Source organism: Papilio machaon, chromosome 18 (assembly GCF_912999745.1).
Source record: "Papilio machaon chromosome 18, ilPapMach1.1, whole genome shotgun sequence".
In the NCBI taxonomy this organism is placed as follows: Eukaryota; Metazoa; Arthropoda; class Insecta; order Lepidoptera; family Papilionidae; genus Papilio; species Papilio machaon.
In genome coordinates this window covers 1,829,355-1,844,915 of record NC_060003.1, presented here as the reverse complement: position 1 = coordinate 1,844,915, position 15,561 = coordinate 1,829,355, and the positions used below count along the sequence as shown (strand labels likewise).

The window sequence follows — 15,561 nt, the reverse complement described above, 5'->3', positions numbered from 1 at the left end:
AACACTAATTAAAAATAAATTAAAATAGTTTTGGTTTACTTTTAATTTTTTTTATCACAATTGTAAACATTTGTGTCACACGTAGTTTACATTTAGAAAATCGTCTTACGAAAGTCAAACTTGTATGAAATAGTCAATCTAAAGGTAATATATATCTTTGTCGTAATTATTCTAGTCACGTTATTGTTCTTAGAACTTCTACAAATCTGTTAAAGTATTGTTATATTTATTTTTCTTTTTGATATATTTAATAGAAATGTTTAATTTTGTTAATATTCCTGAAGTTTCCAGCACTTGCCGTTATGAAAATATTTAAAAATATATAGTTCGAATGATATAATATATATAACTTACGTCTGAATGTGATTTTGTTTTAATCATAAAAGTATGTTTATAATCAATGTATTTTATGTCTAGTCATAAATAGAAATATTTGAGAAATGTATAGTTTGTTTCTTGTTCTGTTAGACTTCTTTAAATGGTATTAAATGTCTAGAACTTATTTTTCTTTTATTCCTCAAAGTTATGGATTCATTTAAATAATTAATTTTAATGAGAAGCTTATTTTAAAGGAACGCAACAATCTAATGAAAATGATCAGATTTGTTCCAAACATTCAATGATCGAAAAAAAAGCTTTTTATTAAGTCATCCTAAAAGATTAAAAAAGCATAATTAAAAAACTAAAATTTATGTTACACGGAAAGTACAATTTTTTGAGTCTAACATTTTTATATCATGATCTATAAATCGTATATCTGGCAGATATAAGAAAACGTAGAAACGATTTCTTATACCTTTTTAACAATCGTGTGCCGAATTAAAATACAGAATCAAAATACCACGATATTTTTTTTTTGACATTAAAAAAACAGCCTACTAAAAATTTAATAACGAATCAATAAAAGTTTGAGTAATGAAATGACAAAGAAAAAAGATGAATTTTAAATCTCACAATGTCAGTTGCATTAGTACAGACATCGTCCGAGAATTTTCAAAACTTACGGTTACAGTAGTGTAGATACATTTTTTGGAAAAGTAATCGCAAATAGCGGTAAAGTAATATATGTAGGGTTACTAGGATGACAACGAAGATGATAAAAGTTGGGGAACCAATGATTTCAATGGTCACCCAGATATTGACCAATTGAATACGAATAATGAAAGAAAGAAGAAAAATTATAAAAAAATGTAACCGAATGTTAAATCGAACATATAAACCTGTAACCTCTGTGTATGCATTAAGTAAATTGGGCTTAGGATTTCACGTCACGATTCCAATTTGTTTCATCTCTAAACAACAAACGTTGTATAAATTCAATCTCCGCAAACGTCAACATGTAGCCTGACGGATGCTGGTTCAATAAACGCTTTATGGGACATATTTATTATTATCTGATATCACGTACCTGTCATTTATAATTTCGTATACATTTTTATAGCAAAAACAGACAAGAACAAAGTTAATGAGACAGTTTTTTTTATATCATAAGGTGGCAAACGAGCAAACGGCCACCTGGATTCGCCGCAATAGCGAGGCGACTGTTGCCCATAGACATCCGCAAATGCAGATGAGTTGCCTACCTTTAATCAACGGAGAAGGGGAAGCACAGAAAGAGGATATTTCTTCTTGCTATGCGTCCCCTCTTCTGGAAGGAAAGAGGACTAAAATTAGGCCTCTGGTACCACACTCATCATACGAAACACGGAATTGCTTCCACTTTACGCCTGTCTTCTGTGTGGTCGTGGTATTATACCGGTCGACCCGGCCAATTCGTGCACCCAACAAGTTTACTTAACTTCCATGGTTAATTGATTCCAGAAATGTTGTAGTTTGTTAAGTGTTTCTTAGTAGCCTAGTTTTATCTGCGCTTGACTCACAATTAACATTTTTTTGATTGGATCACCATAATATGTACAAATGCGCCAGAAATAAAGTTTAAAGTAAATGTATTAATCACTAGCTGTCACCCGCGACTCCATCCGCGCGGAATTAAAAAAAAAACGTAATAAATAGCCTATGCGTTCTTCCAGACTATGTTCTACATCTGTGCCAAATTTCATCAAGATCCGTTGAGCTGTTCCGGAGATACCTTCAACTAAACATGCATCCATCCATCTAAACATTCGCATCTATCTATATATATAAAAGAAAGTCGTGTTAGTTACACTACTTATAACTCAAGAACGTCTGAATCGATTTGACTGAAAATTGGTGGGCAGGTAGCTTAGAACCAGGAAACGGACATAGGATAATTTTTACCCCGTTTTCTATTTTTTATTCCGCGCGGACGGAGTCGCGTGTAAAAGCTAGTATAACATAAAAGAAAGTCGTGTTAGTTACACTATTTATAACTCAAGATCGGTCGAACTGATTAAGCTGAAAATTGATGGGGAGGTAGCTTAGAACTAGGAGACGGACATAGGAACTTTTTTTATCTTGTGTACATTTTTTTTATTCCGCGCCGACGGAGTCGCGGGTAAAAGCTAGTTTCGTATAAATCACATGAAATGTCAACTCCAATCAAATCATAATCAATTAGTGTGCATTCACTTTCGAATGTCGAAAATTGGATGCAAACAGAGGTCGATGTTAGGATGATAATTGAATTTGCCACTCCTATAGTAATATAAACTAGCTCTTCTATGTATAATAAATCTTTATCGAAGTTTTTTAATTAAAAGTGAGTGAATAATACATCTATTTATATTCGTAATCGAAATAAGCGATAAAATTAAAAACTTTATCAAGTTATAAATATTACCTTTGTGAGATATTAATGTCTTTATTACATTAGAACGTGGCAAATATGGAGTTAGCTACCATATAACGAAGTAATCGCTGGTAATAGACATCTTTAAGTGTTGACAAAATTCGTATACTCGTAGAGGTAAAGACGTTAATTAACTTTTGATATTAGATTGTTTAGGAAAATGACAATGCAATTAGTTTTTGAGATTACGTTCAAACAGACAGATGTAACTTCTTCTTTCTTATCTTATTTGGCGGCTTCATAATAATATCGCGAAGCTCCGCGAACATGTGTGAACATGAGTGGATGGTTTTCATCGCTTTTAGCCTATTTATATGAATCCTTAATTTGTTTTAAATTATTTTCCTACAATATTTCGTATATTTTTTTTTCATTTTTATGACAAACTTCCTTATTATTTCAGTCTTTGAAGTATCATTAAGTCTGTTATCACACGTAATATAAACATGTTTATAAATTTATTCAATAAACATATTTATGAAGCATAAATCACATCATGTGAAATATCCAAATATATTCAGTGAGCTTTATAATTAATACGATGTGACAATTTTCACATTTCGTTGAGTTAACAAACAATATTATCTTAATGAGGATTTTAATTAACATGTTAATATCAGAGAAGACAAGTTAACAATAAAAGTGGCGTCTAATCTTCGGGATAGAAGATTTTATAAAATTTTCAATCTTAATATCTTACTATCTTACTAATATTATAAATGCGAATGTTTAGATGGATGGATGTTTGTTTGAAGGTATCTCCGGAACGGCTCAACGTATCTTGATGATAGTTTGGTACAGATGTAGAACATAGTCTGGAAGAACACATAGACTACTTGTTATATTTTTTTATAATTCCATGCGGACGGAGCATTTACTATTAGTACTACTAGTATTTAATTTACTACTGGTATTTAAATAAGCTCTACCGTAACTGATATAATATAGTTTTAAGTGCAACGAGAGACCTACCGGTTTTTAAAGTCATTACGGATTTTTAGAAATGAGTTTTCATGCGATTCTTTTTTCTCCAGATCGTCATTGAAGTACATTTGTGTGTGAGTTACTGAAAATCTCAGTTTAAAACGTATTGTTATTTCTTTTTTGTCAAAGAAAATTACAGGGATAAGAATATGTTTTAAAAGGGGGGATTTGGTCTCAGAAACACACGGTTAGTCTGGCTTCTTCTTCTTAGTGCTCTTCATTACTGAAGCTCGTGCTCATCTTGAAGTGCCGCTTGCTGCTTCCACATCGCTCTGTCCGCGATTTGTCTCATGGCGGTCGGAATGTTGAGCCCCAAAATTCCGACCGCCATGAGTCTGGCTTATTTATATTTAAATTAATCTATCATTTCCTTGTTTATAATTTGTTAATTTCAAAATGTTGTTTTAAAATTAACACATTTTTTAACAATTATTTTAAACGGAACGAATAATTTATAGCGAAGAATAAATTACAATGCAATGTTTATTCTTGCGTGAATTTAAAATAGTTGTGACCCAGATTCAGCGAGGTAGTGATCAATTTCCATGACAGCAGATCTATTTGCGTAGATATGCAGAGACCCAATTAATCAAAGCGTAGCTCGAATACGAGCTACGAACCCTCTACGAAATATCTACGGTATACTACGATATAGTACCTTTTATACCAACACAATAGGTTTCAAATTAATAAATATTACCAAAGAATATTAGTGAAAAAAATGTTTACTTTTTAGAGTGTTGGCTTAATTTGAAATTTTTAATTTTCAGAGATATCAATTTGTCTGATGATCTGAACGTCTTATACACAAGACTATATGAAAAGTGTTAGTACTTCCTATAAGCTTGTTCTAATTCGAAACGGATTATACGAACGTTAATAGAGTTTCCGATAAATTTTTGTTCCATTCATTTTTTTATTAGCGAGCGCCCGCTGAAGGAAGATTTACTTGAAACCTTGCAGTTTCAATTAAAATATGATTTCTGATCGTGCAAATTCTTTTAGAATTTTGTTTATTTTTATTATTAATTATAAATTCAATAGTTCATTTTTAGGTAGATACCAAAAACTGTAACCCTAAATTGAAAACCATAAAAAATGTCTGCTTTCTAAAGACAGATTTAAAGTATCCTCATCCGTACTGTATGTATGCGATTCTTCTTCACTTGTTTGTTTGCGAGCCAACAAAAGGAAAAGAAAAAAGGCAACGAGACGTTTAAAGAATTAATGCACGTTTCCAAATCAAACATTATTCATATACTCGTAAAAACAGACACTTCTAATTATGCCTTTGCACCTCTTCTCTAATATCTTTTTCACTTTTATTTGCATTTCTTTAATTTAATACTTTTATCTTCTAGAAAGTTCTAGGTAGAATCATTTTATCCTATCGGAATCCATTGTCGCCTGGTGGTTATGAATAGCAATAAAACAAAAACGAAAAATAAATATTATATTAAATCTGGATAAATCTGTCAGTAAATAAAAAATCTTTTAAAAAATATTAATTTTGCTATGTACTGTATTTTAACAAGAGCTATTCTAACATTGTTGTGTATCCAAATATGCCACATCCGTTTCTTATTTAGACAGTAAAAAAGTCAATGCTTCAAACATTTCTTTTTATTTAACTGCTGCTTACGGAATAACTCTTAAATTACTTAATAGAGAGCGGTTTTTATTGCTAATAGACTTGGTATAGAGTAAACGAAATCTTTATAGTGTTTTTATGGGTACGGCTACATTCCTTGAGAAGATTGTTGTTTGAAAGGAAAGATTAAGGATTTAATATTTGATGTAAAGCTATTGAGAAAAATAAGTTACTTTTATTTTAGTAACACAAATAGACTACAAGGGTAATAACATAATTTTGTTTTTTATTTTTCATTTTTTTAACCGAATCCATTAATTGAATAATTAGTTCGCACTCTTAATTTTTTTTTATAAAAACGACGATATTATTCGTGAATTTAATTAGTTTAAAGTTTAATTTGTTTTAAGGTGTTTTATCACTTTTAATATTTTTAATCGGCTTTTAATATTTTTAATCGGCTTTTAATATTTTTAATATTTTTTTTTAGAAACATTTATTTGAGTAATTATACTCAAATAAATGTTTCTAAAAAAAATTCTACTTGTAAGTAACCAAAATAAGACCTTAAGATATCATTTACATTGTAAATCGGAACAAATTAAATTATCATAATTGAGGGTATTTCGTAAGCAACTGTCATCGATATGTCAAACAACTTGGTAGTTATTCCGGAGCGCTTTTCAGTCCTCGCAATGTTTAACATGGAAATAAAATGTCCAAATCAGGATAGAAAAAATATAATTCAATTAATACCAAAGTGTGGCTAATGTTTCCATGTAATATAGCGAAGCCTTACTGACTTTTTTTTATAAAAATGAAGTGTTAATAATTGTTCAATTGTTTCTTCGCAACACGTAAGTATAATACTTATGACATTTTAAGGTTATTATTTATTAGTTTAGATATTATATAATTTAAAAGTAGATTAAAATCATGGCATCAGCTTTGTATAACTTTGAAGATTTTTTTTGACTAAAATATATTATAACATATTAATTGTGTGCTCAATTTAATGAAATTATTTTGTGTAAACAATTTCTTAGTTTATATCAAGATTTTGTTTGATAACATTGATTTTATAACTTTTACTTTTATGACCTGTAATTTATATTACCAATAAAATTTTAATTGTAATTACTACATTTAATTACTAGCATTTTTATATAAAATCTTTTTTATTACAATAATTTAGTTAAAATGTTTGTTTTTAAATTGCACATAGTAATTTTCGTGTGCACTAGATAAACTGTGGTTATGTTTGCCGTTGCAAATAGATTCGAGATTCGCGGAAATTGATAGCACACTCGCGGAATCTAGGTCAATCTGGAGAGCATACGTTAATACGAATTCAGAATTCTTCAATGTCTATTTTGTAATTAAAACTTTCCTGAGACGCTATTAAAGATCGCGGCTATTATTTTTTCTTCTAGAGGAATGTTGTCGTGAACTACACCTCTGTTACTGTAGTCACGAATTGTCTACTCTGAATATACGTACCTACGCACGCATGTGTACACGTATCTGAATCGAGGTACCTAGGTACCCCGTCGATCTTAACTCTAAATCGGGCTGCACCCGTCACTTAATCGAGGTACCTACGTACCACTTCGATCATAACTCTAAATCGGAATGCATCCATCACTGAATCGAGGTACCTACCATGTACCACGTCGATCTTCATGTAAGATGAACATTTTTAAGTAAGGGTTTTGCACCCCGCCAATGTCTATGTAAGATGAACATCCTAAAGCAAGGGTTTAAAACAGAAAGTGAGTAAAACATTACCCGCCATAATTAATATATTCTGAAGTTGAAAGGAGAAAAATGTTGCCAGTTCACATACTTTTTTTTTTCTTGGGTTTTTGTAGTTCACATACTTAGTTTTTTACCGAACTAATTCGCGTGCGTTCGCGACAAATGTGATGGGTGTTCTTTTAATTGACAGCTTACTAACTCTTAGGGATGAACTTATGGATGTAATTTTATAATTTTCTAACAGTCGGTACTAACAACAGCTGATCACCTTATCGACCACTTAAAGCAATAGGTACTCAATGCTTGCAGCTTATGCAAGGCCGCTCTTAAGACTTGAAAATTTGGAAGAGATTATTCTTTACTTATTATCCTCAGTTTATTGGTCTTTGGATTGACTGTTAAATATGTCATTGTGTTTTTTCTTTCGTATTTAATACCCTTTACCATTAGGTAAGCGTTATTTTTGTAACATATATAATTTGTGAGGGTAAATAACCAAAAGAAAGGCAAAGGCGCGTTGAGAAGCTTGAAAGCAGGGTGAATAATAATATTGTACAGAAATACACGGAAGTGTAAATGTAAAAGATTTTTGTTATTATCCTTGTACCAGTGTCGGCGTGTCGCCATTTATAACACGTAATACGCGGTTAGATGTCAGCTTTGTGACTTTAGTGTGCTTTGCATTTTTGAGATACTTTTTTATGTTTCTTCTCTGATCACATTGAGTAATTTTACCGTATGTTTCTATTGTCTAATCACGAGTAAAAAGACATGAAATACCTTTGTACACGTGTTTCGTCAGTGGAATCCCACCTTGGATGGATGGCTGTTTGAATGTATCTCTAGATCGGCTCAACGGATCTCGATGAAATTTGGCATATATGTAAATCATAGTCTAGAAGGACACATAGGCTACTTATTATGTTTTTTTTTTAATTCCGCGCGGACGGAGTCGTGAGTGAGAGCTGAATAATATGAATAAAGTACTTGCCGGTAATAAGATAACAAAAATACATTTCCCAAGAATATTACCCTTATAATGAAATTTGTTCCCTGACTCAAATTCCATTTCGGTCTAATTTTCTGGTTTACTTTTGCAACGCTCAATTCTCTTACATCAGAGAGGAATAAAATTACAAAATTTAATAGTATAATACTAACCAAATAGTTCCACTTTTTTGCCAAAAAAAAAAGTTTTAAATTACTATAATATCGATTACTTTCGTCGTATTTTTTCTCACTTCAATTTACATTACAACGATGTACTTTATATCAAGCGAAATAGAAAAATGTGGTTAATTTGATCCTGTTTCAAAAAGGCATTTAATTTTAAAGAAATTTAGAACCCTTTCTGTAGTCTTCCAATCTAATTCAATGGATTAAAGGAAATACTTTTCCTAAAATTTAATTTCAGTAAGACATCTTCACCCCTAACTTGGGGTAGGCTCCGAGGCCCTCAGTAGGGACGTATATTGAGCTGATAATGAAGACATCTTGAATAGATTCGTTTGTTAGTTATACGTTATTATTTAAATAATTCGTGTTGTCAAAATGAAAAGCCTTGAAACAAAACTATGGTTAAAGATTTTGACATCAAAGATTTTGCTATTTATTGCCTCGAGGCCTTATAGAGGAGGCTGTCGAGTTGAAACAACACCTATCTTACTAATATTATAAATGCCAATGTTTTGTTGGATGGATGTTTGTTTGAAGGTATCTCCAGAACGGCTTAAAGAATCTAAATGAAATTTGGCATAGATGAAATCATATTCTGGAAGAATATATAGGTTACTTTTTGTGTATTTTTTTTAATTCCGCGTGGACATATTCGCGGACGACAGTTAGTATTATTATAGAGAGGAAAGATTAAAAAAATGTATTACTGTTGGGAGGTTACACTATTCCCAGGTGTCATAGGCTACATGTATATTTTTCTTATCAACTACTAGTACTCAAATATAATTGTACGGTTCGTAGTTTTACGCAGATTTGTTTGATTATTATGGATTGCCACAGCCGAAACAAATTTATAAAATACTTTTTCATCTCTTTTATTCTGTTAAAGTGTAAGTGTTCAGAATGTGGACAAATTGCAACACATTATAAATCAAAGACTATTAAATTACAAAATATTTTATTATCTATCGTTAATTCTAAAATTCTGTACATAGTCGTTATAAATTTTAAGGCGCTTCATCAGATCTTAGAGGCAAGTATTGATTACGCTTATTGTAAACGCGTCGTTGAGGGATCTGTATCGCTTCTACTGAAGACCGGGACTGCGCTGGTTGTTCACCTACATTACCAACTGGTATCGGTGTCACTGAGTAACCTGCAGCTACCAAAGCCTGGAACTCTTCAGGAGTGTAAGCCTTGTTGTTTTTCGGTGGAGGCAACTGAGGACGCTGGTATTCTAAAGCTCTCCCTTGCTCGATGGCATATTCAGAGCTAGCCGATTGTTCCCTCTGAGATTCTATCCTTACCGAAGGTCTCGCCGCTTTCTTAGGAGATGTATTCTTGTGGACGTAAATTGTGGATAAAGGAGATTTCGTCGATTCAACAGCTCGTGCTTGTTCAAAAGATCTTAAAGCCAGTGCTGATAAATCGTACCTAGGTCTTTGCTCGTTTTGTCTGTATAGAGGTCTGAGATAGTATTGTTCATTTTGACCACCTTGAGGAACGCCTGATAGACCTTCGAGACCGGATTGGTTGTAAATTTTAACTGTTCGTGCCTTCTCAGGTTCAGGGACCCGCTTTAAGTACGCCAACGGCCTTTCGACCGCAATTCTCGGTTGTTCTTGTCTTACTGATTGAATCGTCTGTCTTTGTGTGTCAACAAATTTGTATTGCGTTTGCTGAGTTGGTTCCGGTTGTTGGTACTGAGGTACGAAGACGTAGTTGCCTTGAGATTGCGGCGATAGGTTCTGTAGATTTGGAGCAGGAACGATTTTCAGACCTTGAGATTCAGGACGTTCATACAAAGGTTGGGATACGGCGGGCTGAGCGGCTTGCAAGGGAATGTAGCGGAGGGTTTGTCCAGTACGCTGCGATTGAATGGGGCGGTACTGTAGCGCCGGCGCTTGTGATTGCACATTGGTTGTTTCGATAAGATATTGCTGAGGGGCTGTCGACGCTTGTGTTGGTACCACTTGGATCTTCGGGCGCAGTTTAGTTGGTTTCTTAGTTGGCTTTGTTACGTACCTTTCCACCTGAAATTAAAAAATGTAAAAGGTTAAATTTAGTGACTCTAAATATGAGAACCAAAAGCACTATAAAGGTTATCTCACCTGCTGATACTGTTGTCCGAGAGCTTGAGGCAAGATTTGCTGCGTATATATCTGAGATCTGTCGTCTTCCTGCCTTGCTTGGTTGAACAGCGCCAGGAGTTCTTGGTCGAAGGGATGGGCGGTAGCGCTGCCGCTGTCGCTCACTGATAGCGCGGCCCCTACTGAAGCTTCACCTCCGTTGGAAGTGTAGTGTGGACGGGCGATGACGGTATGAGATGGTTGGAGAGACACCTGGAAGTAATTATTTTATTTTTAATATACATTTCAAACATTGACTTAAAGTTGGTAAGATTAACTGTATTTTTATAAGTAAGTAGTTGTGGACGTAAGTGACGACACCGGTTACATTCTTGATGAGTGATTTAGTGTACTCAAAGCTCTTTAGACAAACATCTATTTATTTGCAACTCTTCTTGTGTCTTTTTGCTGAACTATTTGTCTTTTAGTGCTAAAATAATGAAAATACTATCCTAAATTTAAATAAAAGAGTAGTTTTCACCTGTCCAGCCAGTTGAGGGTCCAAATAGTAGAAGGGCTGTATATTTTGTTGTAAACTTTGCTGCAAGTTTTGTTTCTGTTCTTGCTGTGGGCTATACAGCTGTTGCTGCTGCTGTAGCTGTTGCAGCTGTTGTAGCTGTTGCAGCTGTTGCAACTGTTGCAGTTGTTGCAGCTGCTGCAGCTGCTGAAGCTGCTGATTACTGGCCAGCGGTGCCTTCCTCTCCGGCTGTAGCTCCATCAGTTCTTGCGGGTTCAGTGAGAATACTTGCCCTGGACGGTATTCTTCCGTTTGACCACTTCTGGAAGTTGAAACGTAATGTTAGGAATATACAGGAATTTTAAGTTAAAATTGAGCGAAAAAGCAACATAGTGCAAGTTGTGCCTATCACAAAGTTTCTAAATTTCTTCTGCCCCATTGTGAAAATTAAGGAATTTAATAGCAAGTCTTCTAGCGATATGCCTTTATATATTCCTCTCTAATTATTTCAAGTTAGGTTCGTTTGATTTTGTGTGCCTGGTCAATATTAGTGGTCCTCATTTAGTACAATTTTATTGAGGTTCTTAGTTTTTTTGTGGAATTTCGTTTTATTAAAATGTTTCTATTAAAACAGAAATAACTACAAACCCTTTTGATTTATCTTCTTCTGGATTTTCTTGTACTGGTGCAACTTGTTCCTTGTAACAGAAAAAAAATTACATTATTTTTTATATAAATCATAAAATAATCATACGAATAAAGTGATAAATATAATAGTAATTTAAAAGTCATTATCATCAATCTGTAGAATGTCATAACAGTAGTTGTCGTACAGTAATTACTACTAGATGTCGCGTTACTCGCTCGGTGAAAGCGGTGATAGATCGGAACATTGTTCGTCCACGTTTAAACCAACTGACGATACCAAGAGTTCAACCAACCGACAAATTTATGCAATACAAGTGGAACCTCGCAAATCATACGGTACAACGTGCAATCAAATATCAACAACATGAACTAATTCTGAAACTAGTTTACTATTGAGTAATTTATGGTTTCCAGTCGCTGTGATTTTATGTAATTTAATAATGTTCTTATATTTCAAGTTTTAAATGCTCAGAAAAATAATTTACACCAACCACAAGATTCTGTCATTAGAGTAAAAAAGTATTTTTTTCATTTTACGTAATAAGAAGATAAAATTATTTCTTGCAAAATATTTATTTAAGAACGTCGCATTCGCGCCTGTGATAAAAATAGTTATTTTCACAACTGTTATAATTATAAAATAACAGTCCGCTGTAATGCTATTCACAATGCAACAACGTGTTATTATCTATTGCAACTGCTATTCCTCGCGTAACATTCAGTTATTTTGCTACTTTAACAACGTCAGATTATGAAATGTAAGGAGACGTTATTAAAACAGTATTAAGAGCGCCAAAGTCGACAAATGAAATTACTCAATTTGTGAATAACGCAGACTTGGATGCGATGAAATTCTTACGACATGTAAGAATTTCATTGCATCAAAGAATCCAATTCTATTTATAATTTCAACAGTGACATTTCACACCAGATAGGTGATATTTATATGCTTATTTTGGTATAGAGTCGAACCTGGTTAAGCGAGAATCCAAGTTTTTATCGCTTTTAACGGTTTCTCTCTAACCAGAGTTCCTCGCCCAAGGAGGTCGTCCATCAGGACGGTTCAACTGTATTATCTCTAAGTGAGAAGCGCTAATTGTCTCTCCTATCTTATACCAATTTGGCGAAAAGGATGATTTTTTAATTTTTTTTAATCGGTAATTTTAATGTTATACTCGTAGTAGTATTGAATTCATCTTATAATAAAACTTATTTTCCTACAGTAAGAGACATCCTTAGAAGCCATTAAGCATCTCTGAGTGCGGCAATTAAATATAGATTTGAATTTACATTTACTTTTTCAAGCTACATTTTTTTATATCAACATTAATTTAAAAGTTGCTAATCTTACGATAGTTTAAGGAGAAAGTAGGAACTATAATAGTTATAACAAGCACTGCAGTTGACCTCCACAAGTAATTACAGTGAGAGGCTACAATTTTCTAAATAATAAAAGGCTACAATTCAGCAACACGTCAAATCCTAAATTGCTGTCTTCATAATAATTATAGGTTTTTATATTTAAAAAGTTAGCGCTTGACCACGATCCCACCCGATGAGGTGATGATGTGGTCAAAAGATGGTACGCGCTAGCTTTGTAGATGCCTAAAACTATAGCATATAACCCGCTTTTACATTCTTATCGTCTTATTATTGTTTCTCCTTGGCTTCTCTAGCCTTAATTAATATTTGGATGGTCACTTGTAATGGAGAAGTATGGAATTAGTTCATTGAAAGAAAAAAGGCGAGAAGACTATGACGCAAAAATATTTTTTCAAATCACATTTTTTATGTTTGCGCGACGAAACAAATTCTTTAGCTTTTTCTATTTGTATGGATAAATTTCGAATAATTGAAATTGATATTGTAATATGAGTGATGTAGCAAAAATCCTTTTGCGAGTCATTCATTCGATTACTAGTACCTTTTTTTTAGTATAATCTGTTATGGAGACGAATCCAGAAATACCATTTAAGATTAATGGTCGGTTAAAGGAAGGCTTTATCTATAAGTAACATTTTATATATATACTTGTGCAGAAAATAGACAAGAAGTTCGTTGACCTTTACAATACTTTTAGACATAGGATCCGAATAATGACATCTTTAAATCTTAGAAATGAAAGTCTTTTCGTGACCTCTGTTCGACTCAAATGTTCAAATGTTCTTAATGGAACGGATCAAAATACGGTTTATGTTTGTATTTCATTCTGAATAAAGATTACCTTACATGAAAAAATAGCGTATTTCTGAACCCTTAAAAATTCGTCTCTTTTGACTTACGCTGGATAATCCGTTAGATTTATAAAAAAACTAGCTGTCGCCCGCGACTACGTCCGCGCGCAGTTAAAAAAAAATGAAAAATAGATGTTGGCCGATTCTCAGACCTACTGAATATGCTCACAAAATTTCATGAGAATCGGTCAAGCTGTTTCGGAGGAGTACGGTGACGAAAACTGTGACACGAGAATTTTATATATTAGATTATGTATGAGAGAATTATAGATCTTAAAAAGTCTATTTACATTATTCCAGTAATTATGCATGCACTCTTGGGTTCCATTTCAGTATGAATTTACATTTTCCACTTGTATACCAGCGTTGGACTCGTTGAGAGGTTTGGTAAAGTGCAAACTGGACATAACTTGCTATATCGCTACTACTTTTCTTAATGGCACAAGGCACAAGACATTTTCTTCACCACTTTTTAGTTTGTTGTGATGTAAATGGAATAAATGAATAAATTAAAGATTAACGAGTATCCGTTAGTGTCCATTTTGTAACACATTAGGCAATTGTTAAGTTATTGTTATCTAAGGAACAAAATCTTGTTTATGTTGCACAACATAGACTTGGAATATTCTGCGACAAGCCAAAGGGCCGATCGTGACGATGAATCTAGGACACAGAAGTGAAAGGGCGAAGTACATTCAAAGAATTAAATTCGCTTCCCACTTAAAATCGAACATCGTATAACTCTTGTGTCAAGTTTTTGACCTAATGTCAATGTGAGCGCTACATTTTACCGATGGGTAGGAAATAAACGTCCCTACGTAAATAAACGACTGACAGCAGAGCAGACTAGCAGACTTCACACATATCATTGAATTTCTTCTCAGATATGTGCAGGTTGTATTACAACGTTTTAATGCACCGTAAGAACGTCAGATAAATGTACATATGTAAATTGAAAATCGAAAAACACATTCGAACCTAGGACCTGCAGATCGCAAGTCAAGTGCTTAACCCCTGAGTCACCGAAGCTCCTTAAAGAAATTAATATGAAAGACTAATAACATCTCTTATTAATTTCGATTTAATTTCGAGCACGTCGTTTACAAAATGTCACTTGTCATATTTCAATTTGCTGACATTCACCACACTGTGGTTATGAACGAGAAAGATTAATATCTTTATATATAACTAGCTTTTACCCGCGACTCCGTCCGCGCGGAATAAAAAAAAATAGAAAACGGGGTAAAAATTATCCTATGTCCGTTTCTTGGTTCTAAGCTACCTGCCCACCAATTTTCAGTCCAATCGATTCAGCCGTTCTTGAGTTATAAATGGTGTAACTAACACAACTTTCTTTTATATATATAGATATATGTAGATTATAAAACGTTATATACTTATGAAACGTTAACATGTTATATTACAGAGTAATCATAAACATCGTCAACTAATCATTATTTTTAGAACTTTTATGTGTTCGTTGCTATCTTGTTTTATTATTACACTAGCGCCTTAACTTCACACGGATGATAAAAGCAACAATTTTTCTATTTGTTACAAAGTATTATAGACTACTCGTTGGTTTCTGAGATCCCTGAATAAAATATCTTGTTATCTGTTAGTTCATAGATAATAAATTTAATGACAATGTTTTATCCAGGGATTTTTATCTCAGAAACCAACGATAGGTCTTTTACAGGAATTATTGCGCATAATGATATTATGTGTGAAAGTTTATACAAAAATTTATAGGGGGACCATCGAAGATGGAAGGGGGTCAACGAAGTGCGACATTGACAAGGAGCGGGACA

General features: G+C 33.2%; 1 protein-coding gene across 1 annotated transcript in view; it reads right to left on the bottom strand.

Moving 5' to 3' along the window:
- Positions 1–9,223: 9,223 nt before the first annotated feature.
- Positions 9,224–15,561, bottom strand: part of LOC106715386 (bromodomain-containing protein DDB_G0280777) — a 32,564-nt gene continuing 26,226 nt past the window's right edge. Inside the window, exons 3-6 of the mRNA XM_045682139.1 lie at positions 11,517–11,566; positions 10,893–11,190; positions 10,394–10,624; positions 9,224–10,315 (exon numbers count right to left, since the gene is read on the bottom strand). Of these exons, the coding sequence (XP_045538095.1) occupies positions 9,290–10,315; positions 10,394–10,624; positions 10,893–11,190; positions 11,517–11,566 (1,605 nt within the window). The 3' untranslated portion in view covers positions 9,224–9,289. The remainder of the gene's footprint in view (positions 10,316–10,393; positions 10,625–10,892; positions 11,191–11,516; positions 11,567–15,561) is intronic.